General features: G+C 38.8%; 1 protein-coding gene across 8 annotated transcripts; it reads right to left on the reverse strand.

The window, feature by feature from the left end:
• Positions 1 to 829: 829 nt before the first annotated feature.
• Positions 830 to 25504, reverse strand: LOC101416637 (zinc finger protein 596-like). 8 transcript variants are annotated; one of them, XM_071211124.1, is made up of 8 exons: positions 25371 to 25481; positions 23412 to 23483; positions 20597 to 20767; positions 13031 to 13116; positions 10842 to 10968; positions 9997 to 10089; positions 9382 to 9473; positions 830 to 6550 (listed from the first exon to the last, which is right to left on the reverse strand). In XM_071211124.1, the coding sequence occupies exons 4-8, from the start codon at positions 13061 to 13063 to the stop codon at positions 6518 to 6520; spliced, it is 378 nt and encodes a 125-aa protein (XP_071067225.1). In that variant the 5' UTR covers positions 13064 to 13116; positions 20597 to 20767; positions 23412 to 23483; positions 25371 to 25481; the 3' UTR covers positions 830 to 6517. The 8 variants fall into 8 exon arrangements, with proteins under 8 accessions (XP_071067225.1, XP_071067226.1, XP_058141634.1 ...); XM_058285652.2 differs by having other exon boundaries at positions 2952 to 8885; positions 25371 to 25484; XM_058285654.2 differs by lacking the exon at positions 830 to 6550 and adding an exon at positions 7069 to 8600.
• Positions 25505 to 26503: the final 999 nt, after the last annotated feature.

A 26503-nucleotide genomic window follows, 5' to 3' on the forward strand; every position in this document is an offset into this window, starting at 1 on the left:
AGCTTCTATAGGTATAAATTTTCTTATTTTTTAATTTATGAAATGGGAAATGGTATAAATCAGTAATTATTACAAGGAGCACTTATAACATATAAAAAATGTATCTCATAACAACCTAAAGTGGAAAGAAATGGAGATACATTGGAGAAAAGTGTCTGTATTTCTGGATTGACCTGAAGTAGATTGTATAAAATAAGCTGTACTCCAATCTTTCAATTAGAATCTGAAAGGAATAACTAAAGGAAATGTTAAAAGTAAACAAATCAATTTAAATGGCACAAAAAATAATAACTTACACAAAACAGAAGAACAAACAAGAGAGGGGACATAGAAAATAAATAACTACTAATATAGATTTATAATTCCAGAAATGCCAACAACCCATTAAATGTGAATTGCCTAAACAGCCCAATCAAAGTTAGAGATCATCAGACTGGATGAATTTTAAGATCTAACTATGTACTGCTTACAAGAGACCCACCTTAAAAACACAAATAGAGTGAAAATAAAATGGTGAGAAAAGACATCATTCAAGCAGAAACCAATAGAGACCTAGAGTAATTATATTAATATCAGACAAAATAGACTTTACAGGAAATATTACTAGAGACAATGATGATATTTCATAACTTTAAATACATGCATACTTAATATGTATGCCTCAAAATACCTAAAATAAAGCCCTGACACCTACCTCAGAGATAGTAGCCTTGTGAAAGATGGGGCAAGGTTACTGTCTCATGATCTTCCCCAATTCATTTCCTCATACTTTATACTGCTAAGTTCATAACATAAAGCCTGTTTTTTTTTTTAATCAAATGTTTTCTAATTTGGCTTACATAGACCATTTTCTCCCTCTGAATGTCCAACCTATACTAGTTGTAGTATATACAGTTGATGCACAATGAATGTTTTTGCACTAAAAAACAAAGGAGTAAATGAATGAATGGATGGTATCCCACACAAAGATGGAGAAGCAAGGGAGCATAGCATATTCTAGGAACTGTTATAAGTTGTTCCAAATGCCTTCAGTAGCATTTTCTAAACTGAACTCCTAAGGATGTTAATGAGCTTTCAATGAAAAGCAGGAGTTCAGTACTCAAAATTTACATTCTGTTCTTTTCATGGATATTCGTAATGCCCATTACTGTGTTGAAATCAATTTCCCCACTTTCACAAATTAAAATTATTTGTTCAAAATTTTATTAATTACTTGTGAATTTCTCCTCAGAACCCTTTTTAGAATATCCTGACCTCTAGTATAATGTAACTCTGATGAGATGGTAGGGGTGAGCCTGAAGAGATGAACTGTGGCCAGATCAAGAGATTTTTGGTATAAAGTGTTGAGTAATTTGGACTTTACTGTGGAGACTACATAAAGAAGTGAAAGATTTTTGATAAGGTTGTTATATTTTTACTAGCATCAATATAGAGGATGAATTGGAGGCAGTCCCACCAAGAGGCAGAGGAACTAGTAGAAATCTTGTGATAGAAAGGCAGTCTACAAGTAATGAACACTTGGGCTAAGTCTATGGCAGGAAAGACAGGGAAGAGGAAGGAAATTAAGAAAATGTATTTAGGGAGCAGAGTTGACATATCATCACTAAGTGCAGTAATGAATAAGAGAGCAGGACATGTCAAGGAAATCTTCCATATTCTGGCTTAGAGCATTGGTGGCAACTGTACCCTGACAGGGAAGAGGGGGGAGAACATTGTATGAAGAGCTTTAGTTTGAGGTGTCCATGAGAGTTCAAATGGAAATTCAAATGTGGGGCTTAGGAGACAGTTCATTAGATGTGAAGAGTTGGGTTCACTTGTATTTTGATTCGGTTGAATCCATAATTTGGAAATGGTCACCCAAATTGTATTAGAGTGAGGGGTATATAGGCAGGAGTTACTGTAGGCATCAACAGGAAAGGGATAAATGGTAGAAGACTATACTGAGAAGGAAGAAACCAAAGGGTAGGAAGGAAATTGAAAAGGATGATATGGGTAAGCCAAGGTGGGGGTAGGGAAAAATATAATCAAACCTATAAACAATGAGGAGAAATCAGGAAGAAATGATCAAGAAGATAAAGAAAGGAATGTGTCCATTACAGTTGAGAACTTGAATGTAAATGGTCCTTAGAAGAGCAGTTTCAGTGGAGGAGTTGGCTGAAGAGTGACAAGATCAAAGCTAGTTGAATTGGAAATGTGTAAGTAGTGTCAAGTAATTACCTAAGACTCACCTAGGAACCTTAGCTCTGAGAGGAGACTGAGGGAGCAGGGCTTACAGTGGTGACGGCCTTCAGAAAAGCTGATATTTCAGTTTTGGATGAAACATAAAGAGAGGGGAGAGAATGCTTATGTGCCAAGGGAAAGCCAGAGGGAGGGAGGGGAGACATCTGAAGGAACTGAGCAAGGTTGTTGGGGCAAGATGAGAAGCAATATAGTCAAGGCCAACTGAAATAGGCCTATTAATATTTGCCCATTCAAGTATATTGTTCATCAATTGGCATATTTTCCTAAAGCCCAATATTTAGGATAGATTCACTAAGTTAGGCAGAAACATCTTCTTACCCATTTGACTATTCCTTACCATAGTAGGTTAGAATAAATAAGGGTTAACTTGCCCAGAAACATGCCATTTTCCTCCTGTTATTTCTACCTGCTCCCACCACTCTCCATACAGATTCCAAAGTCCCATATTATCTGCTTTCTTCCCAGCTCTCCAATTGCATTCCCAACCAATTTCCCCCACTCTCTATTCTGTTCCTTGAACTGGGGAACTTCTTTCCCCATTTAAAGCATTTGCCCTTCCTGTGACTGCTGCCATGAAAGCTCTTGCCTTAGCACTTTGAATGGCTGCCTTCCTTCAAATTCTTCATAACTAAGCCTGAAGCTCACTTCATCTCCTCACATGAAAGGATATGTCTGTAACCACCAATACTTTATTAGTGATCATAGTATTCTTTCTTTTTTCCTTAGTGTAATTATGTTTTAACTTTATATTTAGAGATGTTTAGATTCATATTTACAGAAAAAATTACAATAAAAATATAGGGAAGTCCCACACAATATCCTGGCACCCACACACGGTTACAACTACTGACATTGCAGATTAGTGTGGCACATTTGTTAAAACAGATGAACCAATATGGAAGCATTGCTATTAATCAAAGTCTATAGATGATAATTCTCTAATTCCTTCAAATCATTGCATGAAACAATGGCTATCTTTTCTGGAATTTAATTAGGCCTGCTGTGAATAAAGCACCATCAAGGTGACAGTGATTTACCTAATGCCATTTTTTCAGTGTATGTAAGTACACAACATGCCAAATTGTGAAATGAGTAAGATCAAATGTGTTAAGATTTATTGTCATCTCCCCTCTGAGTATATAAATACTCAACACTGAAACAGTACAGAGTCACTCTCTCCTAGTGGAGCATGTAGACCAGGCATCTACCAACTCTGGCCTGAGTAGCAGGCCTGCCTGGGAGACTGGCCATGATTGAATCTTTTCCCCTCCTTTTGGCCATGTGTCCAAACTAATAAACTGTTCATTTACTACAAGATTTATTGTGCCTGAGCCTATGTTCCCAAGATGCACTACAAAGCAACTTGTTCCACTGATTTAGGGGGCTGCAAACAGAGTACCTTGCAAATTATGGAATGGAATTCGTTGACTTTTTGGCAATTATTTTAAGCTTTCTTTCATATCTTTTGTATGGTGGTGTCTTGAGCAACACAGGACTGAAGCATTCGTGTAGTAAACTGTCTACAGCTGATCACTGATCACAGTTTTTGATTACTGAATTCAGATCACTGGGTAATGGCTCTGGGGGAAGTTATTATTTCAAACTGCTCTGCACAAAGGTGGTGGCAGCCCATGTTTCAAGCTTGTCTACAATCCTAGGGAAAGCCCCACATTTCAGGTACCTATGGCATGATGTCTACCTCATCTTGAGGAAGGGTATCAATAAATGGGACTTTAAGAACCCCCCATGAATACCAGGGAGCTGTCAAACTGGTTTAATCCTAAGATCAATGAGGTTGGGGCTACAAGTGCCTGGCCCATTGTTTCCTATATATCTTTTCATTCTGGAACCAAGATTACAATTGGGCTTCCAAGAATAATATTGTGGTATGTGTGAGGCCATTCATTGTTTAGGAGATTATGAGAATTGAAGATGGAGACCTGCAGGTGAAATCAAAATTATGAGACATATGGAAGATAACAGAATAGAGAGTTCCAGTACTCAATCCTGCCACAACTATAAAACAGGCAGACTACACCTGAAACAGCTATTTCAAATGTCCAGGTCCAGTGTACTGTACAACATCCATGGAGGAGCAGGAGGAAGAGGCCAATAAACTATCAAGAAAAACTGTAATTACAGTCTCTGAGTGGCAGCTACTGGTGCCCATCATACAATCTCACAAAAGGCCACCTCCATGGGGTACAGACCCTGGCTAGCTGCTACCAACAGAAAGGTATTTAAAAATCCTATTCCCCAAGAACAGGAGAGTAACAGCTGATCACTGACCACAGCTTTTGATTATTGAGTTCAGATCACTGGGTTATGGCTCTGGAGGAAGTTATTATTTCAACCTGCTCTGCACAAAGGTGGTGGCATCTACCAACCTTTCCTGGACAGAGGCAGAGGCAGTGGTGATTTAAAGATGCAGTAGTTCCCCAGAGTTGTGGGGGAGAGCAAGTTGAAGTGCTGCATTTACTTTCCATGCTAGAAAAGCTAGCTTTAGGAAGACATTCAAGTTTTGCTGTCCTTACTGTCCTCCTCCACAGGACACAATGGAGCAAGTCTGCAACCCTTCATTACTCCCTGGCTCTGTTATAGCTAGGAAAGAAGAACTTGGGAACTTCATCCCTGTGGTGACCTTCTACCAGAATTTGCACTCTACACAAAAGCAGAATAAGACAATGAAATGAGTGTAAAAAACTGCAGAAGTGGACAGTCTGAGACAAAGTCCTACAGCTTCAAATACTCAGGAAAGGGTAGTCTATATACTAGGAAAAGAGCAGAAAGCCAAACTCCTGTAAACAGTGAAACTCCAAAACAACTAACAAACAAAGCCACAGGACAAGAAGGAGGCCCAGAAAGACAAGGAAAACCCTGCACAGTACATTTGCCTTGACAAACCTTTTTGATAAGAGGGCTGAAGCCCAAGAAAATGTTTGTCTTTTCACCAGCAGATTACAAAATGAAAAGAATCCATCCCAGGCATAAACACAAGAATTGACACTTAAAATATTAACACACAGAACGTGCAAGAAAAAAAACAAAATACAAACTGAGAAACAGGAAATGTTGGTCCATCCAAAGGAAGCAGATAAAAATACAGATAATTCCAATGAAGATGAGAATGTGGACGTAACGAACAAAGCATTTTAAAGAAAGGTCTTAAAAACTCTAAAGAGGGTGAATGAAAGTTCAGGTAAAGAACTAAAGTATATTAGAAAAACAATAAATGAGCAATATAAAAGTTTAAGTAAAGAGAAAAATGTAAACAACTTAAATAAAAGTAACAAAACAATAGTACTGAAGTTGAAGCCCACAATAACTGGTATGAGAAATTTTCAGGAGGGATTCAAGAGTACATTGGAGCTGGCAGTAATCTTGAATAAAAACATTAGAAGTGAGTTAGGCTGAGGAGTACAAAGAGAAAAGAAATATTGAAAGTAAAAATAGCCTAAAACATCTATTGCAAACCAATTTATCTGGCTCTGCCAGATGGAGAAGAAAGATAAAAAAGGGCCAGAAGGATATTTACGAAATAATAGAAACATTCACAAACTTTTAAGAAGGTGTGAATATACAAATCCAAGAAGCTCGGTGATCACCAAATGGGATAACCATGAAAAAATACACTCTACCATATGTTGATTATACTACCAAATGCAAAGGACAATGAGAGTTCTGAAAGCTGCAAGAGAAAAGCAACATTTTACATACAAGGAATCCCAATTAGATTGAGAAGTGATTGATTTCTCATCAGAACTCAGTGGAGGCAAGAGGGCAGAGGGTTAACATACTAAAAGTTCTGAAGGAAAACAAATGCCAGACAAAAATTTATACACCGAGTTGCTCTTTCAAAAATGAGGGAGAAGGAAGCAGATGTGGCTCAAGTGATTGGGCTTCCATCTAACAAACAGGAGGACCCAGGTTTGACCCTTGGGGCCTCCTGGTAAAGACATGCCCATGTGGTGAGCCAGGCCCATGTGGCAAAGCAGTGACTGTGCAGTGACCCACATGGTGTGTCAGTGCCTGTGTGGCAACCTATGCATTGCGCCAGTTCCTGCACAGTAAGCCAGTGCCTGTACAGTGAGCCAGTGCCCATGTGGCAACCTGCATGGTAAACCATTGCCCATGTGGTGAGCAAGTGCCCACACAGTGAGCCATGCAGCAAGATAATGATGCAACAAAAAAGAGAGATGAAGGAGAGAGTCAAGGCAAGACAACAACAGAAACTAGGAACTGAGGTGGCACAAGTGACAGGGAACCTCTCTCCACATCAGGGGTCTCCTGGATCAAATCCCAATGCATCCTAGGGGAAATAATGAGAAGCAAAAACAAAAAAGAGAAATAGACACAGAAGATCACAGAGCAAATGGACACAGGCAGCAAAAAGAGCAGGGTGGAGGGGAGAGGGGAGAGAAAAATATGAGGGAGAAATTAAGACATTCTCTGTTAAACAAAACCTGAGGGAATTCATCACTACTAGACCTGCCTCGCAAGCAATGCTAATGGGAGTTTTTCAGACTGAAATGAAAATACACTGGATAGTACTTCAAAACAGCCTAAGGAAACAATGATCTGCAATACGGGTAACCATTTGGGTAATTGTAAATGCCAGCATTATTGTATTGTATTGTTTGGTGTGTAACTCCACATCTTGCTTCCTATAAGTGCCTAAATGCAAATGTAAAATAGGTAGTGATAAATAAAGCCTTTGGTACACTCAATCCATAAATATATAAAAGATAACAAGTAAAAAATGGTGGGGGTTCAGAGGCTTATAGTATACATGCAAGCTATTGAAGGAGTCTGGACGACTACAGGAAATACGGAACAGATTAAAAACACTGTTTATTCACTATGTGAGTTCTTTGGCATATTTAAAGGTTAAATCTATGGCTAAATTCTCTTTCATACCCAAAATTATTATACTATGAGTTTTTACATTTAAAATAAGAATATTGACTGATGGCTTTCTCAAATTTTTGGCATTCATAGGGATTCTGACCAGTTTAAGTAATCTGTTTTCCAAGATTAGAATAATTAATGTTTCCTCATACATAAATTATGATTTCTGTCCAGCACGAATTCTCTCATGTTTCCTGAGGTCAGAACTAAAAGCGAAAGTTTTCCCTCATAGACTACATTCATAGGGTTTCTCTCCAGTGTGAATTCTCAAAATGTTTTTGAAGACTAGCATATTGACTGAAGGCTTTCCCACAAAGATGACATCCATGGGGTTTCTCTCCAGTGTGAGTTCTCTCATGTTGTTGAAGAGTGTAAAGTCGACTGAAGGCTTTCCCACATAGAAGACATTCATGGGGTTTCTGTGCAGTGTGAATTCTCTCATGCTGTCGAAGAGAGGAATGCTGACTGAAAGCTTTCCCACACAGATGACATTCATGGGGTTTCTCTCCAGTGTGAGTTCTTTCATGTTGTTTTAGGTTAGATCGTTGAATGAAGGCCTTCCCACAAAGTTGACATTCATGGGGTTTCTCTCCAGTGTGAGTTCTTTCATGTCGTTTTAGGTTAGATAGTTGATGAAAGGTTTTCCCACAAAGATGACATTCATGGGATTTCTCACTAGTGTGAGTTCTCACATGTCGTTGAAGATTGCAATATAGACTGAAGGCTTTCCCACAAAGATGACATACATGGGGTTTCTCTCCAGTGTGAGTTCTCTCATGCTGTTGAAGATAGCTACGTTGACTGAAAGCTTTCCCACAGAGATGACATTCATGGGGTTTCTCTCCAGTGTGAGTTATTTCATGTCGTTTTAGGGTAGATATTTGAATGAAGGCTTTCCCACAAAGATGACATTCATGGGGTTTCTCTCCAGTGTGAGTTCTCACATGCCGTTGAAGAGTAACATATTGACAGAAGGCTTTTCCACAAAAATGACATTCATAGGGTTTCTCTCCAGTGTGAGTTCTCTCATGTTGTTGAAGAGAGGTATGTTGACTGAAAGCTTTCCCACAGAGATGACATTCATAGGGTTTCTCTCCAGTGTGAGTTCTTTCATGTTGTTTTAGGGTAGACAGTTTAATGAAGGCTTTCCCACAAAGATGACATTCATGTGGTTTTCCTCCAGTGTGACATCTCTCATGTTGTTTAAGGGAAGATAATGTAGTGAAGGCTTTTCTACAGAGATGGCATTCATAGGTTTTCCCTCCAGTGTGAGTTCTCTCATGTTGTTGAAGAAAAGAATGTTGACTGAAAGCTTTCTTGTATATTAGACATTCATGAGGTTTCTCTCCAGTATGAGTTCTTTCATGTTTTTTGAGGAAAGATGACTGAATGAAGGCTTTACCATAAAGATGACATCCTTGCAGTGTTTCTCCAGTGTGAAATCTCTCATGCTGTTTAAGGGAAGAGGATGTAGTGAAGGCTTTCCCACCTACGTGACATTCATGGGTTTTCTCTCCAATGGGAGTTACACTGTATTGCCTGAGGTCAGAGCATTGGATACAATTTTTATCATTTTGATAGCATTCATATGATTTACTTATATGGTAAAGATGCTTACGTTGTTTAAAATATGAATAGCCACTGAGGACTGCTGGAGGTGGTTTCCTGAAATAGGATTTCTTTGTTAAGTGAATCAGTGCATATTGGTTCACTATGGATGTGTGAGAGGACTCTTCCTGCAAAGAAATACATTTAAAGGAATTCTTTTGGGTATGAGATCTGTGCTGTGGGGAATTAGATGAGAGACTGTAAAACTTTTGTCCATTTAAATGAATTCCTGCATTCACCTATATTTGAAACCGACTAATCCACTAATGGTAGTCTCCAGTTAAAATATCTGCCATGTTGGTTTCATATAATAAGTATTCTAATCCACACACATAGATTTTCTCTATTATAACAATCTAATTGCAGAAGTATCTGATCAATTTTGAGCTTCACGATGTTTCAAAGATTACATTCATGAAACCTGCTTATACAATTTGATTTTTATGTGAACTCAGGTTAGAGTCTGTGTTTAGGTTTTTACTGAAAATTCAAACTATCACAAAGTTTTGCTGGATTAGCACTTAATTGTAACATTAATCATAATTTCTTGATTTACTGAATTCCTAATTTATTCCATCCTTTGGTAGCTATTTGGAACACTAGGGTATACAAAATTGAACTTACCAATGACATGAATTTAGAAGTGTCTTTCCTACAGGTAGGTTGACTGAATATCATTTCTATCATTTCCCATGTTTTAAAGACACATTTCCTCCCTGTAAGTAATTTTAAAAAGCAGAATAAATTGTTAGAATAGTATTAGGGGAAGAAAAATTTTAAAAGTTCCAAATATCCCTTTCAGTATGTTTCCCACATTCACAATTACCTGGGAAAGAATATCAAAGTCATAAATAAGATAATTCTAGGACATTACAGTCAGAAAGGATTTTGAGACATGGAATGTGAAAAAAAAGCTGGCATGCTGGTGAGGTAAAAAAGAGGAAAAAATATTCCAAGAATAGGAACAGGACAAGGATTATTATGTGACAGTTTAATTACAATAACAAATGAATATCCCTTTCCCAATGCCAATGACACTTATTAAACCTTGAAAATGTATGGAACAAACACATGTGACTAAAATTTCCCCAATATCTTCAGCTACATTTTAGAAATCATAACTCATATAAAGAAAACTGAAGAAATCATTACACACTTAAGGAATCCTGAAGTTAAAATATTCAAGTACATACTTTATCATGAGACCCCTCTTCTAATGCAGAGGTCTTTACAGCTCACCTGGACTCTGAGATTGAGGGAAACCTATTCCTTCTCCCGACACTTCTTCCTGTTCCAACTGGGAAAGCACATCTATTTTGCAGACTTGATATCCTGTTTGTATGGGAAAAAGTTACCTGGATTTTGAGTTATGATAGTAACAGGGCATGGTCATGATGTACATCACAAGTTACCAAAGAATAAGGTAAGCAATGAAGGTCAGCAATGCAACAATAACTTGAACTTAGATCACTGACAATATTTCAACAGAAACTGTAAATCTTGACCTTTTGCCCATTTCAATGAGGACCACTGTTTGTTGTTACCCATGTACTAGTAAAAAGAGAGATTGCAGAATTGTCTGTGTTCTAAATGGTGAGATCTCTGTTTTCAAAGTGATTGAACATTATGTTCAAAAATAATCCAATTAACATAAATTCCCAAAAAATGATCTAAATCCTATATGGAAAAGGATATATGTAATGTTTCTACTACTGTGTTCTGAAGCCTCAGCATAGCACTTGGAGGAGAATACTTATTTCAGCACAGCCCTGAGTGCTGGAAATTGAAATTCAAGAAAGACATTAAATTGTGGTCAAAAAGATTAAATTCTATTGGGGTGAACTAGATGTAAATAAAAAATGAAGAAACAAATTCATTTAGGGATTGTTAGCACAATATAAATGTTTTAAAATTATAAAATATAAAAATACAATGTAAGAAAGATTATACAATTTGGAGAAGCTGATTTAGATACCTGAATTTAAAAAGGGAAGATGATTTATGATGAATATATAGGTAGATTAGATAGATGTTAGACAGAAAAAAGATAGATATAGGTGGTAGACAAAGTTTGAGAGTCTCACCTACTGAGACCAGGTTACTGATATTCTCCAGCATCACTTCACTGAACAGCTTTCTTTGGGTTGTGTCTAACAGGTCCCACTCTTCCTGGGTGAAGTCTACAGACACATCCTTGAAGGTCACTAACTCCTAAAAAAATTACAGAAATTTGTGTTCACACAGGGCTATCCTTACCAATGTCTTGAGTGAGATGTACATAATAACAGCACTAAAGAAGCAGAAACTGTGTATATAAAACTCGAAAGGTGTTGGGGTTCCAGAAATATCATTATCAATGCTGAACTTCCATTTGCTTTTCAGATGGAAATTCACTCTCTGAACCCACAATACCCCATTGTAAAAGCAAATCACATGACATTGGGTATGACATACATCTGGAAATATCCCACTAAATTTGTAATTATGCCTCTTTCTGCTAATTATTGTTTTCCTTTGAGCATTAATAATAAATCATTTGTCAACAATTTTAAGTAAATTTACAGATATTATAAGGCAAGCAATATCCATTATATATATCATTTTAAAAAATGGGTAGGGTTAGGTTACTCCCCTATATAGATGAGCTCACTTTCATTTATAAAATCATTTAAGAATTTGTTATGCATTTTGGCAAATGCAAGTTAATGTATCAATTGCTTTCTATCTAAATTCAATTCACAGGTCTATTATTCATTAAAATGGCAGGGACCCTTGAAAACATAACCAGAATTCTGCAGAACTGAATATTTCAGATGAGTAAGTCCTGCTTTCCTCAGTGCTACATAGCACAGGTATTCATTGTAATGTATAAATACAAATGGTTCAGTGTCACAAGCCAGGGACTCCTGAGAGAGGTGAACTGATACATGGCCTTAGACTGACCATTCCTGTGGTAGAAGACCTCCCAATCTCAACTTTTTCTGGGTGTACAAAGACCAGTTTCATTGTCTCACTTCTTTCTTCATCTCATCTGTCTAAGATTAAAACAATCCTGTTCATTGCCTCTGGCCTTTACTAATCTTTAAAAATTTTCCCTGAGAGATAAATTTTATTCTACCTATTATACGGCTTCTGAAACCACAGCCACAATGAAGGAAAAAATAATTCCTATACATGGCACCCATTTATAAAATTTGAATAAATTTAATTTAGAAACTTGAAGTTGGGAAATTTGAGCAAGAGTGGTAAGAAGAATTATAGTTTTTAAAAATTATTTCAAGGAAAGTGTATGTGGCTCAAATAGTTGGGTTCCTGCCTACCACATGGGAGGCCCTGTGTTTGGTTCCTGGCGTCCCCCTAACGATAAGCAGGACAGCAAGTTGTCATTATGGACTGGCAGAGTGTGCTGACAGAACAAGATGATGCAATGAAGAGACAATGATGTGATGGCCTGGCATGGCAACATGATGCAACAAGATGATACAATGAAGAGACACAAATAGGAAACACAGTGAGATACAACCAGCAGGAGAAGAGGTGGCTCGAGTCATTGGTTGCCCCCCTCCCACAAGGGAGGTCCTGGGTTCAGTTCCTGGTTCCTTTTAAATAGAAGATGAGTATACAATGAAAGGACACAGAGAGCAGACAGTGAGTGCAAACAATGAGGGGGAGATAATAAATACATTTTTAAAATCTTTTTAAAAAGTATTTCAAAATGTACAAATACATTCCATCAAAACTTTAAGAAAATTAAAATTGGAGAAAACAAATACCTTACTCCTAATTTCATTTAATTTACAAAACTTCTCATGTGCTTCTGACAAATACATCTACCCCTACACCCCAGTACCTGTAATGTTGGGCTGACTGCATGCACAGCTGAAAACTCAGCATCCCTTCTGACTGTAAACACCTCTTCTTACTCACCTCTGTCACCATTATTCATCATATGGCCAGGCCAACCTCAAGCACTAACATGATCCATGAATTCATTATTTATTCAATGAGGCCATGGTTGGGTGAGAAAAAGAAAACTTCTGTAATCTTCTCAGAGAATACACAGCCTTAATGGTAGCTTTAACCAACTCTTGTAATTACCTTGGAAGATTACTCATTGATCCGTACCTAACTTACCATAATTAATAAAGAGTCCTATATAAACTTAAGATAAGATCCTTGAATAACTTCTGAATACACTTGGAATATTCACACCAATAGGAGAAATCTTCCCATCTGCTGGCAAGAGAGGTGCAAAGAAGAATTACCTACTCACATGTGATTGCATTGCCAAAACCTTAGCTGGCATCTATCTTCCTCTGGATTTTCACTCACAACCAGATAAGCAGAAGGAAAACAAAGCTGAGAATGGAGAAAGAAGTCTTAAGATTCAAGTCTTAACGACAATTTTCTAGTCTCCTCCCCCCCCCCATCATGAATGCCAAAACTTTCACCTAGGAGTATCCTCTGCCCAAACAAAATGGAACATAAGGTATGCTCAAGAGAAATAAGGAAAGACTCTCCTTCCCCAGGGTCAGGATATTACAGATCTTGTCTTCTCTGGCTAATAAAGATATGATTATCTTCATATTATACATGAAAAGAGGAAAATCTATGAATTGCATATATTAATTAGCCCATGAAGTTCAAAAACTTTTTTTGAAAATATAATGCCAGTTTTATTTTTTGTTTTCAACAGCTTTTCTTAAAGATACTTAGATCACATAAAATGTTACAGTAAAAAATATGAGGTTCCCAAACACTCCCACTCCCCACCACCTTCATTCCTCCAACATCAACCACCTTTTTCATCAGTGTGACACGTTCATTGCATTTGATGAATATACTTTGGAACACTGCTACACAGCATGGGTTAGAGTTTAATTGTAGTTTACACCCTCTCCCAGTCCATTCAGTGGGTTATGGCAGGATGTATAATGTCCTGCATCTGTCCTTGCAATATCATTCAGGACAACTCCAAGTCCTGAAAATGCCACCTTATCACACCTCTTCTTCCCTCTCCCTGCCCTTAACAACTCCCATAGCCAATGTCTCCACATCAGTAATAGTTTCTTCCATTGCAAGAGTCACAATTCTATAGTAGAATACCAGTAAGTGCACTCTAATCCATATTTTATTCCTCCATCCTGAGGACTCTGGGATGGATATGTCCACTCCACCTCTAAACCAAGAGGGTGCTTAGATCCCACATGGTTGTTGGAAGGGATTCCCCTGCATGCAGTTGTAGACACTCTCAGTTCCTTGGTGTGCTGGTTTACCATTCTCACCTCCCTGTTAGCTGACCTGGGTAAGTCCAACAAACCTGACAGCAGGTGTTACAACTCTGCTGAGGCCAAACTCAGCATGTAAATGCATTACCTTCCCCCAGCATGGGACATGAATCCCAGGGATGGACCTCTCTGGTGCCAATGAATTACTACCGAACACCAGCTGGTGATGCAACTAGAAAAAGGCCTTGATTAAAAGAGGGAAATGGGGGCGGCGGACTTGGCCCAATGGTTAGGGCATCTGTCTACCACATGGGAGGTCCGTGGTTCAAACCCCAGGCCTCCTTGACCCATGTCAAGGAGCTGGCCCATTCGCAGTGCTGATGCACGCAAGGAGTGCCGTGCCACACAGGGGTGTCCCCCGCGTAGGGGAGCCCCACGTGCAAGGAGTGTGCCCCATAAGGAGAGCTGCCCAGTGTTAAAGAAAGTGCAGCCTGCCCAGGAATGGCGCCGCACACACGGAGAGCTGACACAACAACATGACGCAACAAAAAGAAACACAGATTTCCGTGCCACTGACAACAGAAGTGGACAAAGAAGACACAGCAAATAGACACAGAGACAGACAACTGGGGTGGGGGGGGAAGGGGAGAGAAAAGAATAAATAAGTAAATCTTTAAAAGAAAAAAAAGAGGGAAATGGTAAAGACAAATGAGTTTATATGGTTAAGGGACTTTGGAATGAGTCAGAAGGTCATCAGAGGGATCACACTTATGCACATCTCAACAGGATCTCAGAGAAAGCCAAAGTAGAATACAACCCCAAATAGTGGTGCTCCTGAAAGCTACAGAGACACCCAGGTCCTACAGTCATGACAGATGGTGTTCAGTGCCTTGTCAGTGGGCCCTACTTTGGAACTTGTGCTCCTGAATGTGATGGAGTTGTGCTCATTGTGACCCCTCTACACATGCCTCTTCTGTCATTTACTGAACCTTTGGTATGTGCTGGGGTTGGTGTTATGCTCAGGAGACTTGAATCTATGGACTGTCCATGTGCCATCTGGGCCCTGAGCCTCCACGGAGTTGCAACACCTGCTCTCTGGTACATTGGAGACTTTTAACTCATTGTTGATTCCAAAACATAGGTATCCCTTAACAAAATTACATCTGGAATTGGGTCCTCACCATAAGATGAAGCAGACTGGAATCTCTTATTATAAATATTATTGTTTTTTGCAATAGCATTGGTTCTCTCACATGCATTTCTGATTTCTGGATTCTACCTTCCTGCTCTACCATGAACCTGACCTTCTGGATATATTTGTCCTAAAGTATCTTTATTCTTCCATATGTATAATTCAGCCCACTCAACACAAAGTTCTACATCCCACCCAAATATATTTGGAAATCAACTAAGAAACTTAAGAAACATATTATTAAAATAAAAGAAAGAAGAAAAAAAGAATATATATATATTATTATGAGGCTGATCAGACCCGATATTAGCTTAATCATTTATACCTCAATTCCAGGAAGAAAATTATTGTATTAAACATGTTTGGAGAATTACATATTTTTAAAAATTTAATCTTCTCAGTAACCCAACCGATAAAGGCTAATTTACTCATTTAACAAATGTCCTATATTAAGGTTCAGAAGGGTGAAGATTTATATGGCCACTGAAAGACACAGCTAGAGTTTGAATTTTTTTTTCCTGTATCCCAATTTCAAGTATCTTAAGGGTTACATAACACACCTAGATATTACATGGAATGTCACCTCTCATTTCAATATTCAGATCCTCATTCTGTTGTTAAAACTTCCTCTTCATAGAGTTTGTTAACTACACCCATGAACAGCAAACCTGTTCAAGGAAATCTCCTTTTCACTGAACCTGTTGTCAGATTTTCTTTATGTTCTTGGCTAAGCTGAAAGAAATTAATTTCAAGAGCAAGCTGGGTTAGTTAGGCAAGTAACTTATTAGGGAATGGTCAGAAGAGATATGGGAGAAAAGAACAGATCATGGGTCCCAAGTAAAGAGGAAGGGGAGAAGCAGACTTGGCCCAGTGATTAGGGCGTCTGTCTACCACATGGGAGGTCCACAGTTCAAACCCCAGGCCTCCTTGACCCGTGTGGAGCTGGCCAATGTGCAGTGCTGATGTGCACAAGGAGTGCCATGCCACGCAGGGGTGTCCCCCACGTAGGGGAGCCCCACACGCAAGGAGTGCACCCCGTGAGAGCAGCCCAGTACGAAAGAAAGTGCAGCCTGCCTAAGAATGGCGCCACCCACACGGAGAGCTGACACAACAAGATGACGCAACAAAAAGAAACACAGATTCCCGTGCTGATGACAACAGAAGCAGACAAAGAAGACGACACAGCAAATAGACACAGAGGACAGAGAACCGTGGCAGGGGAGGTGAGGAAGGGGAGAGAAATAAAGAAATAAATCTTAAGGGGCTGAAGAGTGATAAAGAGGGTTGACAGACTACAATTCCCCATTACAGATCATAAATCCCCAGTTTTACTTGTGTATTGATGCAGATGAGGGGTGAAGAAAGCCAGAACAGGGGACAGAAGGCAAGAACAGGGGTCAAACGGCAAGAGAGGGTCAATTGGCCTTTGCACTTGCATTTAGAAACATTAATTATCACACCCTTTTGCTGATGACAGGGGGTAGTCCCAGCTCTTTGCTGTTTTGATTGACTCCCCCACCAATCAATCCCCCAGGAGGGACCTGTGATTAAGGCCCCTGGAGAACATCCAGGGCTTCTCCTGACTTCAGAGGAAATCTCATTCAGAATGGGATTCTTGCAAGTTACCCCAGCAGCCATCTTGGGAGTACCAATTTCCACATGTTCAATGGTGCTGGTTTTTCTGCCAGGTTCCAGATCCGTCTATTGATTCCTTAACTTGCCTGCTTCAAACCTACTTTCCAAACATTACCTCCCAACTTATATAATATTTACTGCCAGATGTATTCCAAGCATGCATATTTCAACATATGTTTAATGAGAATATTTCTTTTTTTCATTTTTTCATTTTAATTCTTTAAAAGATACTTAGATCATATAAATGTTACATAAAAAATGTTAAGAGAGGAAAGCAGATTTGGCTCAACTGGTAGAGTATCCACCTACGACATGGGAGGTCCAGGGTTCAGACCCAGGGCTTCCTGACCCATGTGGTGAGTTGGACTGCATGCAGTGCTGATGTGCACAAGGAGTGCCGTGCCATGCAGGGGTGTCCCCTGTAAAGGGGAGCCCCATGTGCAAGGAGTGCGCCCCATAAGGAGAACCACCCCACGTGAAAAAAAGCACAGCCTGCCCAGGAGTGGCACCACACACACAAAGAGCTGAAGCAGCAAGATGATGCAACAAAAAGAGACACAGATTCCAGGTGCCGCTGACAAGAATACAAGCAGACACAGAAGAACACACAGCAAATGAACACAGAGAGCAGACAACTGGGGGAGGGGGAAGGGGAGAGAAATAAAACAAAAAATAAATCTTAAAAAAAAATGCAGGAGATTCCCACATGCTCCACTCCCTCCCCTCCCACACTTGCCCACATTAACAGCGTCCTTCATTACTGTGGGACATGTGCTGCACTTGATGGACACATACTGGAGCACTGCCACTAAGTGTGGGTCATAGTTTACATTACAGTTTACACTCCCACACATTTTTTAAGTTATCACAGATATATAATGGCCTGTATCCATCACTGCAACATCATTTAGGACAATTCCAATGTCCCCAAAATGCCACCATATTACACTTATTTTTTTAAAGATATTTAGATTACATAAATGTTTCATAAAAAATATAGGTGATTCTCATATGCCCTAATTCCCATACATCCCACATCTTCTCACATTAACAAAATCCTTCATGAATGTGGTACATTCATTGCAACTGAGGAACACATTTTGCAGCATTGCCAATAAGCATGGATTAAACTTTACATTGTAGTTTATTTACGCTCTCTCCCACAGAATTCTGTAGGTTATGGCGAAACAAATAATAGCTTGTTCTGTCATTATAATATCATTCAGGACAATTCCCAAATTCCAAAAATGGCCCTATATTACACCTGTTTTCCCTCTCCCATCCCTCAAAACCTCCAGTGGCCACTGCCTCCACATCAATGATCTAATTTCTTCCACTGTTAGGATCACAATAGTCTATAGTAGAACACCAGTAAGTCTACTTAAGTCCATAGTTCATTCCCCAATCCTGAGGATTCTGGGATAGTGATGTCCATTCCACTTCAAATTAAGAGAGGGCTGTGATTCATTAGGGCTGATGAGTGGAAATTTCTTGCTTGCAGTTGTAGAGTTCCTCGGTTCTTTGGTATGGAAATTGTCCATTCTCACCTCCTTGTTAGTTGTCCTGGGTGGGACCAATGGACTGGAGAGTAAATGTTGCAACTCCATTGAGATTCAGGGCCCAGCTGGCACAAGGACAGCCCAAAGATTTAAGTCTCTTGGATGTACACCTACCAACTCTAATACTAATTATAGGTTTAAATTCAAGAACAGAAGAGCTATGTGTAGGGAAAACACAACTGAGTCCAACTCTATCACCTTGGGGAGCATAAATTCCAAAGTAGGGCACACTGGCAAGGCACCAAACTACTGAACTATCTGATCCAACTATAGTGTCTGGAGGTCTTCAGAGACCTCAGGAGCCCTGCTTTTGGGAAAAGTATCTACTTTGGCAGTAAATGAGATCCTGCTGAGGCATGCATAATCATAACCTCTGGAATGACCTCCCAACCCACTTTGAAGTCTCTTGGCCATATAAACTCATTTGTCTTTCATTTTCCCCCTTTTGGTCAAGGTCTTTTTCCAAGAACATTTCTGAGGTCACTGTATTTACCCAATCTGTCAATAGATAACTTAATATTTTCCATATCTGCCCACATAGGACGTGACTTTTAATTTTCTGTCACATTTATTACTCCATGTGACACAGCACATTACTAAGCTTTCACTTTATGACTAATACAGAATCACAACTCCTAGTGCTTTCAAATATATCTGGGAAAAACACTATATCTTGATAAATGAGTCATTCTTCCATCTCCCATAATTACTTCAACTCCCATAGTTTGAATCCACTTATTCTCACATTTCATATTACTTTTACCAGATGAGATTAACCCCATAATAACTAGGTGAATGATATCATTTTAAAAAATCACCTCAACTTAGCACAACAATGTCTACAGTTATTCCTGCATTCATACCCATCAGTTACTCCTTCTCTCTCATTGAAGAGCCTTGTCACCTGTTTTAAGTTGAGTATCTCCAACTGAATTACAGGCTTCCCTGTTCCTTTTTGAAGTCATTACCAGCAACTGCTCTCTTATCACACTCAGTCACCTCATCATTTAACCTTACTGTTTCTCTTCTTTTATGAATCAAAATGCCCCTTGTGCCTATTTCTTTTCTTGTGCCTGATCTCCTTTTCCTTCTTTCATAATCAATCTACATGAGCACTTTTATGCGTTACTCACGCACTTTAAAGAAAGTTAGTAACATGACAGGCTTCCTCTTAAGTAAATCATGCTACCATCTCCAATAAGTTCTCCATGAAAAAATACAGTGTGTGTGCTTCAGTTTATAACTTGGAAGTAAAGAATTGGACCTTTTGGGAACTCTCTTTTTCCTAGACTTCTCTGACAGTTCAGTCCTGAGTGTATTCCTTTCTTGTGTTCTGCATGGCCACACTCAAACAGCATTATTAGAACATCTCAAAGCTGAACTGTATGTAGCCCCCTTTCTCTCCCACTTCTGTACACTATCATGACAATCACACATCTATTCAATTGTTTCAATTTACTCCACTGTTGGCTCAAAACTGAGAGCGTACATCTCTATTTTCATAGGTAAAGGCAAAAAATCCAACATAACTCAAGACAATACTACCTCCGTGAGCCCAGAAATCTAAAATATATTCTTTTTCTAGAGCTAACTCTCTGAATAACCTTGGTGTCACTCAAGATGAATATAATCAAGATATGCCACTTTAACAAAGTATTTCCTTCAAATTAAGTAATTTTAAGTTAGGACTTCTCCAGGCATCCAAGGATTAAATAAGAATTCATTTCTAAAAACACTCAAACACATTCATATTAGCTATTATTTCAGCATTGAACACTATAACTACCCTTCATTTCCGTGGAAATCCCCTCAAAAAACTTCCCACATCATCCTCATGTTCTTTTAGTCTTTGTTTTGTCATTTCCTCAGAGATCTATTCACTGAACCCCAACCAGAAGTATCCTTTGCCCTTCCTATAACCTATATTAAAATTCTACTATTCCTTCAGATCACTCATACAATTTTTTATTGTACTATTATTCATTTGTTTGTTCATATTTTGGTCTCTCCCCTGGTCTAAATGCATAAAGTCATTCCTTGAGTGGTAATATATTAAATGAGTTTCCCTTTGGAAATGAGCAAATAATTACAAATTCAGAAATATTATATATCCACAATAACTTTACCTGACCTCAGACAGCCTTTATCTAACTGCCTGTAGTCAAATTAAATAACACATTCTGATTAAAGTAAATCATTTACAAAATAAATGAGGACTCTCCCACCTGGTTAAAATTCTCTCCCTTATTCATGAGAATCCAAATGGACTGAGAATGCAAGGAAACCAAGTCTTAATGAGGCTGCTTTCATCGCAAGTGTAGTTCAGAGCTTCTATCTAGAAATACCACCACTTTGACGGCAAACTCTCTTTTAATGTAGTTGTAACGGCATCAGTCCTATTATTCAAAAGACAAAATCAGATTAACACGGATGTTAGCTAAGATAAATCTACTCAAGGCACACCTTGTGTCATTCACTTCCTTCTAAAACTCTCAAAACAAACCTTTCTGCTTTTTCAAAGATATGTCACACTTTTATGGATTTTGGTTATCCCGGGCAAGTACTCTAAAGCACCAATAACAAAAAGTTTCTTACTAATCTGTATATCTAAGAAGAATGGAAATCTACCAATATTTTCTGAGTCACCCATGTGGCTTATATAAGTAGAAATATTTGTGAAGAAACAAGGAAAATTTTTATTGTTCTAGAGTGTGTATACTTTGCTATCAACCACATACTGACTGAATAAGACAGCTATCCAAAATTTTCTTCCACCAAAAAGGATGAACTCTGTACCCTTACCCAACCCCGCCTTCCATCAGAAAGAAATTCAGTGAACAGGTATAACAGGGGTTCTTAACCATTTTTTTTCCCCAGGGACCCCTTTGCCAGTCAGGTGAACACCATGGACCCCTACTCAGAATGTAGCAGCACATACTTTTATGACACTGAACATCAGCATGGCTTTAAATTAAAATTTTCAATTCAAACTCACAGACCCCCTGAAAACCTGCCCCTGAAATCTCCACAGACCCTGGTTTAGAGCCCCTGATCTACAGTGATTTCCGCATGCTCTGGAAACAAAGAGGGTTCCTCACATCTGGCATGCCAGTTGAAAACTGAGGACAAGTAAATTATCTCCTTTCTGCCCTTTTGTTCCCATCTACAGTTGCTATCATTAAGATAAAGGCTTACACAAAAAGGACTGAGCGTGAATATTTTAAAAATGCATGTGCATATTTTCATGCAAAAACAGCCACTAGTAAAACAGGTATAATTATAAACTTAAATTAATACTGTCTAAATTAACTGAAGAACCTAGCCTTTACAGGCCCCAAATTTTACCTTAGGCCCTCTGTTTATTCATAGCATTTATTTTAGGAAATTCAAATTCCCCCCATATGAAATTTTTCCTGGCAGACCTATCTCTGGGAATAAATTGAGAACATTGTCACACAATGACATGACCCAATTTGCAAATCATTAATGCATTATGCCAAAGATTACCTTCAACAAGTAAAGGACACTTTTCCCGTCCCACATGACAGACACTACATTAATCATAATCTGACACCAGGATAATGGATCTACTGAAAATGACACGTACAAATACAGCCCTAGATCCTGATTAAAAGGAAACCCTGCCAAGTACTCCTAACTTTTGGTAATGCAAATTAATTACAGGGTGTGGAGCCATGGGTCCACACTTCTCAACAAAAAAAATGTTCTCTCAGACTCCTGGACTAATTATGGGGAGTTAAAAATCCAACTAGCCAGGAAGGGAAGTAGACAATGTCACAAAGTAGACTACTTATTCCCAAGGTGCCAGATCAAATCCTAATATAAACAAGTCCTCACACAGACTCTACCTTACTAATACTCATAATGTATAAAATCTTTATATTTCATTCTACTTTGCCCTTGCACTGGCTTGGAAAGACAATGTCATTGTCTGTTTCTACAAGGGCTTTCAAAGATATGTAACCTTATAGACTGTTTAAATTGTCACCATGAACCCTGATATATGCACGTTGCAAGGGACCCCACAGTTCTACCCATAACAATTTTCTTTTTTATCCCAAATGGTTCACTCTTTTCAGATCAAACTGCACACGTTGTTTCATATCAGATTTGAATACTAGAACCAAGTCTTCTTTATTCTGCTTTAAAATTTCCTGGACCTGGAACCTTGTAATAAAGAATTAAGAATTAGCTTAAGTTTATGATTACTGAATTATTATACAGATGTTTTTTCCCTTATTTTTTCACTATATTATAGAATAGTCCAAAGCTAATACCTGAAATTACTGAAACTGGCTAGGTCAACCTCACCTTTCTTTATGGTTATTTCAAATGAGGCACACCCTTGTGTACACATACTATTGTGATGGTTACTACAGTCTGATCTTACTTTTGTTTATGGTTATTTGAAAACTAGGCTTATGTATATTTATTATTGTGATTATAACCACTCCACCCTCCCCTGTTTGAAACAATAAAAACCCCAAACTCCTCAAAATCAAGGAGGCAGGTTTTTGGGCCCTTGCTAGACAATGATCTCTTTGCTTGCCTAGCAAATAAACTTTCTCACTTGGAAACCCAGTGTCTCGGGAACTGGTCTTTAAAGTGTATTGGAAGGAAAGTAACTGCTTTTGCTCAGTGTAAACCACACAATAGACACAACTGATTGAGAGAATTATAAAGGTATCATAGAAGAGTTTGGAAAACTTGCCATAATAGTCCATATACTTCCACAAACTACAAGTTACATTAACAATGTATGTCCACTTTCAGGTTTAGGTTACTGGATCTGCAAAATATTCACAACACAAATAAATTTTGGTAAGCTTTTCATTTATAGTCTCAGTAAGACAGACCCTTGTATACTAAGGACAAGAGATAGTATTCCTACTAATAAATCTACAAAAACCATCACTTTGACTGTATTTACATTGTTCTGTCAGGCAATAAATTTTAAAAATTTTTCTAAGATTTATTTTATCTATTTATTTCTCCCCCGTCCCATTGCCTTGCACTTACTGTCTGCTCTCCATGTGTTCTTCTATGTATGCTTGTCTTCTCTTTAGGTGGCACTGGGAATTGATCCTGGACCTTCCAGAGAAGGAGAGATGTGCTCAAACTCTTATGCAACCTCAGCTCCCTGGTCGCTGCATCTCTTGTCGTCTCTCCTCTGTGCCTCTTTCTGTAGCATCATCTTACTGGGCCAGCTCTCTGCATGGGCCAGTTCTCAGCACTCTAGTCAGGCCAGCTCACCATTATGGCCAGCTTGCCTTTCAACAGGCAGCTCTGGGAATCAAACCCTGGACCTCCTATATGGTAGGTGGGAGCACAATCACTTGAGCCATATCCATTTCCCCAGGCAATATTTTTGTTTTGGAAATGTTATCAGATACTTGACTGGGTTGTAAATTACCTTGACAGTTGATAAAATGCCTGGGCAATGTGCATTTGGTCACCTCACAGTCCTTTAGGAATTTATAATAAATCTGAAACTTCTCACTGGACTACTCCCCTCAAGCTACAGTCTCAGGGGAAAGAGAATTTACCCAGGGAGGTAATGATTCTGGGTTTGGGTCTTTGGGCAGATTGCTGCTATCTTGGCTTGGGGCTAACACAAATGAAAACAGGATTAGAATCACAATAGGAGAAATTACTGAATCTACAGCTAAAGCTATAGCTGCAGAACAAGTCATTAGATTTGTTACTTATTACTTGTTATTTATTAGCTGCACAAGGAGGCATTTTTGTCATTGCCAACATCACCTGTTGTATTTGGATACATACGTCTATGAAAGTTAAGGTAAAATTGAATGAAATAATTAAATGCACTACATGATTTAAACAGGTAAGGCCTTCCTTTTGATCACTTTGATTTCATTTGGGTCAAAACATGGGAACTGGGCTTAGGCATATACTATGAGGTGGGCATTTGGACCTTTTATCACTCATAGTATTCATTATAATCTCCCTGGTGGACTGTTTTTCCCAAAGATTTGAATGTGTGTCACCAATCATTTGTGACCCAGCAAATTATTTATGTCTGGGATTACCTAAAAATTATGATCATTTTAAAACTGGCATCATGACCATCTATGAGCCAAACATGAAAACAACTAGCAAATATTACCCCAAGGCCTTAGGCAGTAAATGAAAATGGATTCAACACCTTAAATTTTTATCACAACTCTCAATGGCTGACAGCCAGATCAAACTGGGGTAAGTTAAATAAATTAAGTAGACCCTAGATGGAGACCTTTATGCTAAGCCCTACGTCAGCAAACTGAAGCTTAACTTAATTCCTATCTCTTATAAGCCCTCCTTTCCCCAGTACAAGAAACACAACAGCCTGCCATAACTTGCCAGTTTCGCCTCTCTTCCTTCTTCAGGAATCTTGATCTGTTCTCTTTGTTTCTGTATAGAATTTTGTCCCCTGCTCCTATGATTTGTTTAAAGTCTCTTCCTCACTCAGTCCCCCATTTTCCTTACACTTTCCATTTCTGGAACTCTCCAGTCCCGCAGGTGTTCAGTTTAATCCTCCCTCTCCGTTTTCCTCCGTGAGGCTTTTCTGCCTAAAGTTCCTTCCCTGCTAGGTTTTCCTGCCTCGGTGAGTCAGACAGCGTCATTGCAGAAAGGCGGGACCCTCGGAAAGGTCCAGTCTGCATTTAGGGAATTCAACCGGCAGAAACTGGATGTTGTGACTGCGCCGCTCAGCCACAGCCAATCTGCTGAGGTTTTATTCCCCAACCCCCCAAAATGGGGGCCCTTTTGCTTGCAGCACCCCGCAGCAAATTGTTTTCAGCACTGGGTCTCTGTGCCTGGATACGCACGGGGCCCCAACTCACTGCTGTTAGTTCCCCGAAAATCTCTTTCCCGGGTGAGAGGGGTCCAGGCCGCCTGCTGCAGAGCCCAGAGGCTTCGCAGGGCCCCGCTGAGAGGGAAGCGAAGAGGACCACTTGGTCCCGGATAGAAGTTTCCTACCTGATACTGTTCTCTTTCTTCAATTCCGCGTCTGTGCAGCCCCTCTCCAGCCTCTACCATCCTCCAGAGGATCGCGGAGGTGTTTTCAGGGTATGGCTTCCGGCGCTGGTTGATGACGTCACCCCGCCACCACTGTTGTTTTTTTCAAGAGTTACCAGAGATTGAACTCAGGACCTCTTACAGGGGAAGCAAGAACTCGCCCACTGAGTTACATCCGCTCTCCAATGAGAGTTGGTTTATTTCATTATTTTTATTTTGTTTTTAGAAGGTACCAGGGATTGAATCCAGGGCCTCATACGTGGGAAGCAGGAAATCAACCTCTTGAGCTACATCTACTCCCTCATTGATTTTTTCAAACTTTATCTCAACTTCCAAAAATAAAATAATATACAAAGGCAGCTTAACAAATTATAAAAGCGTTAATCTAAAAATTTCTGTCCAGTCACATTTGTCATATTTAATCCTAAAAGCAAACTCAATTATTTCTCCAGTGTTCAGAAAGATACATAAATGCGAAGAGATTGGTTAAATTACATGACCTATATCTCCTTCTTAATGAAGGAAATGAAGAAAAAAAGGTTTAATCATATTCATCTCTCATAAAACTAAACTCTTTTTTTTACCTTTAGCATTGATATAGTACCTTCTTTACCTTTCCTACAAAAATATTACAATACTGTTGGTAATTATAGTCTATATTGGTTGTATTTTTCTTATATATCACCAAATTCTTAACATCTTGTCGTTGAAGAACATTCTTGTATTTATATTATTAAACAGAATCCTCATCTACCACCAAAATCACTATGTAGACTATCCTATAGCTGTCTTTCAATTAACATTAACCTCCCTAGACTACATCTTTCAACTACAATCACAAGTTATAAATAAGCAGTGTATGTAATACAGTGTATGTAATAGTCATAATAATGTGCTACTTTCAACTCTCTCCATTGCAACATATTTACAACTGACTTTATTAAACATTTTACATATATTCCATATACCTCCCCCTTCTTAGCTAGCATTTTATCTCCTACTAACCTGTACTCTATGGTGTAATTACATAAGCTTACTAATAGTATTTAGTCCATATCAGTGAGAACATACAATATTCATCCTTTTGTTTCTGC

This window comes from Dasypus novemcinctus, chromosome 23 (assembly GCF_030445035.2).
Source record: "Dasypus novemcinctus isolate mDasNov1 chromosome 23, mDasNov1.1.hap2, whole genome shotgun sequence".
In the NCBI taxonomy this organism is placed as follows: domain Eukaryota; kingdom Metazoa; phylum Chordata; class Mammalia; order Cingulata; family Dasypodidae; genus Dasypus; species Dasypus novemcinctus.

What these genes read in the sequence shown, in the direction of transcription:
- LOC101416637 (XM_058285651.2), bottom strand. Translation starts at nt 13,063, where the DNA reads ATGCCAGCTAAGGTTTTGGCAATGCAATCACAT. An exon ending in TTTTGGCAATGCAATCACAT is followed by an intron (nt 10,969 to 13,030) that starts GTGAGTAGGTAA and finishes TAATTTTTTTAG; the next exon opens with GAGTTAGTGACCTTCAAGGA. An exon ending in CAGTAACCTGGTCTCAGTAG is followed by an intron (nt 10,090 to 10,841) that starts GTGAGACTCTCA and finishes CCATACAAACAG; the next exon opens with GATATCAAGTCTGCAAAATA.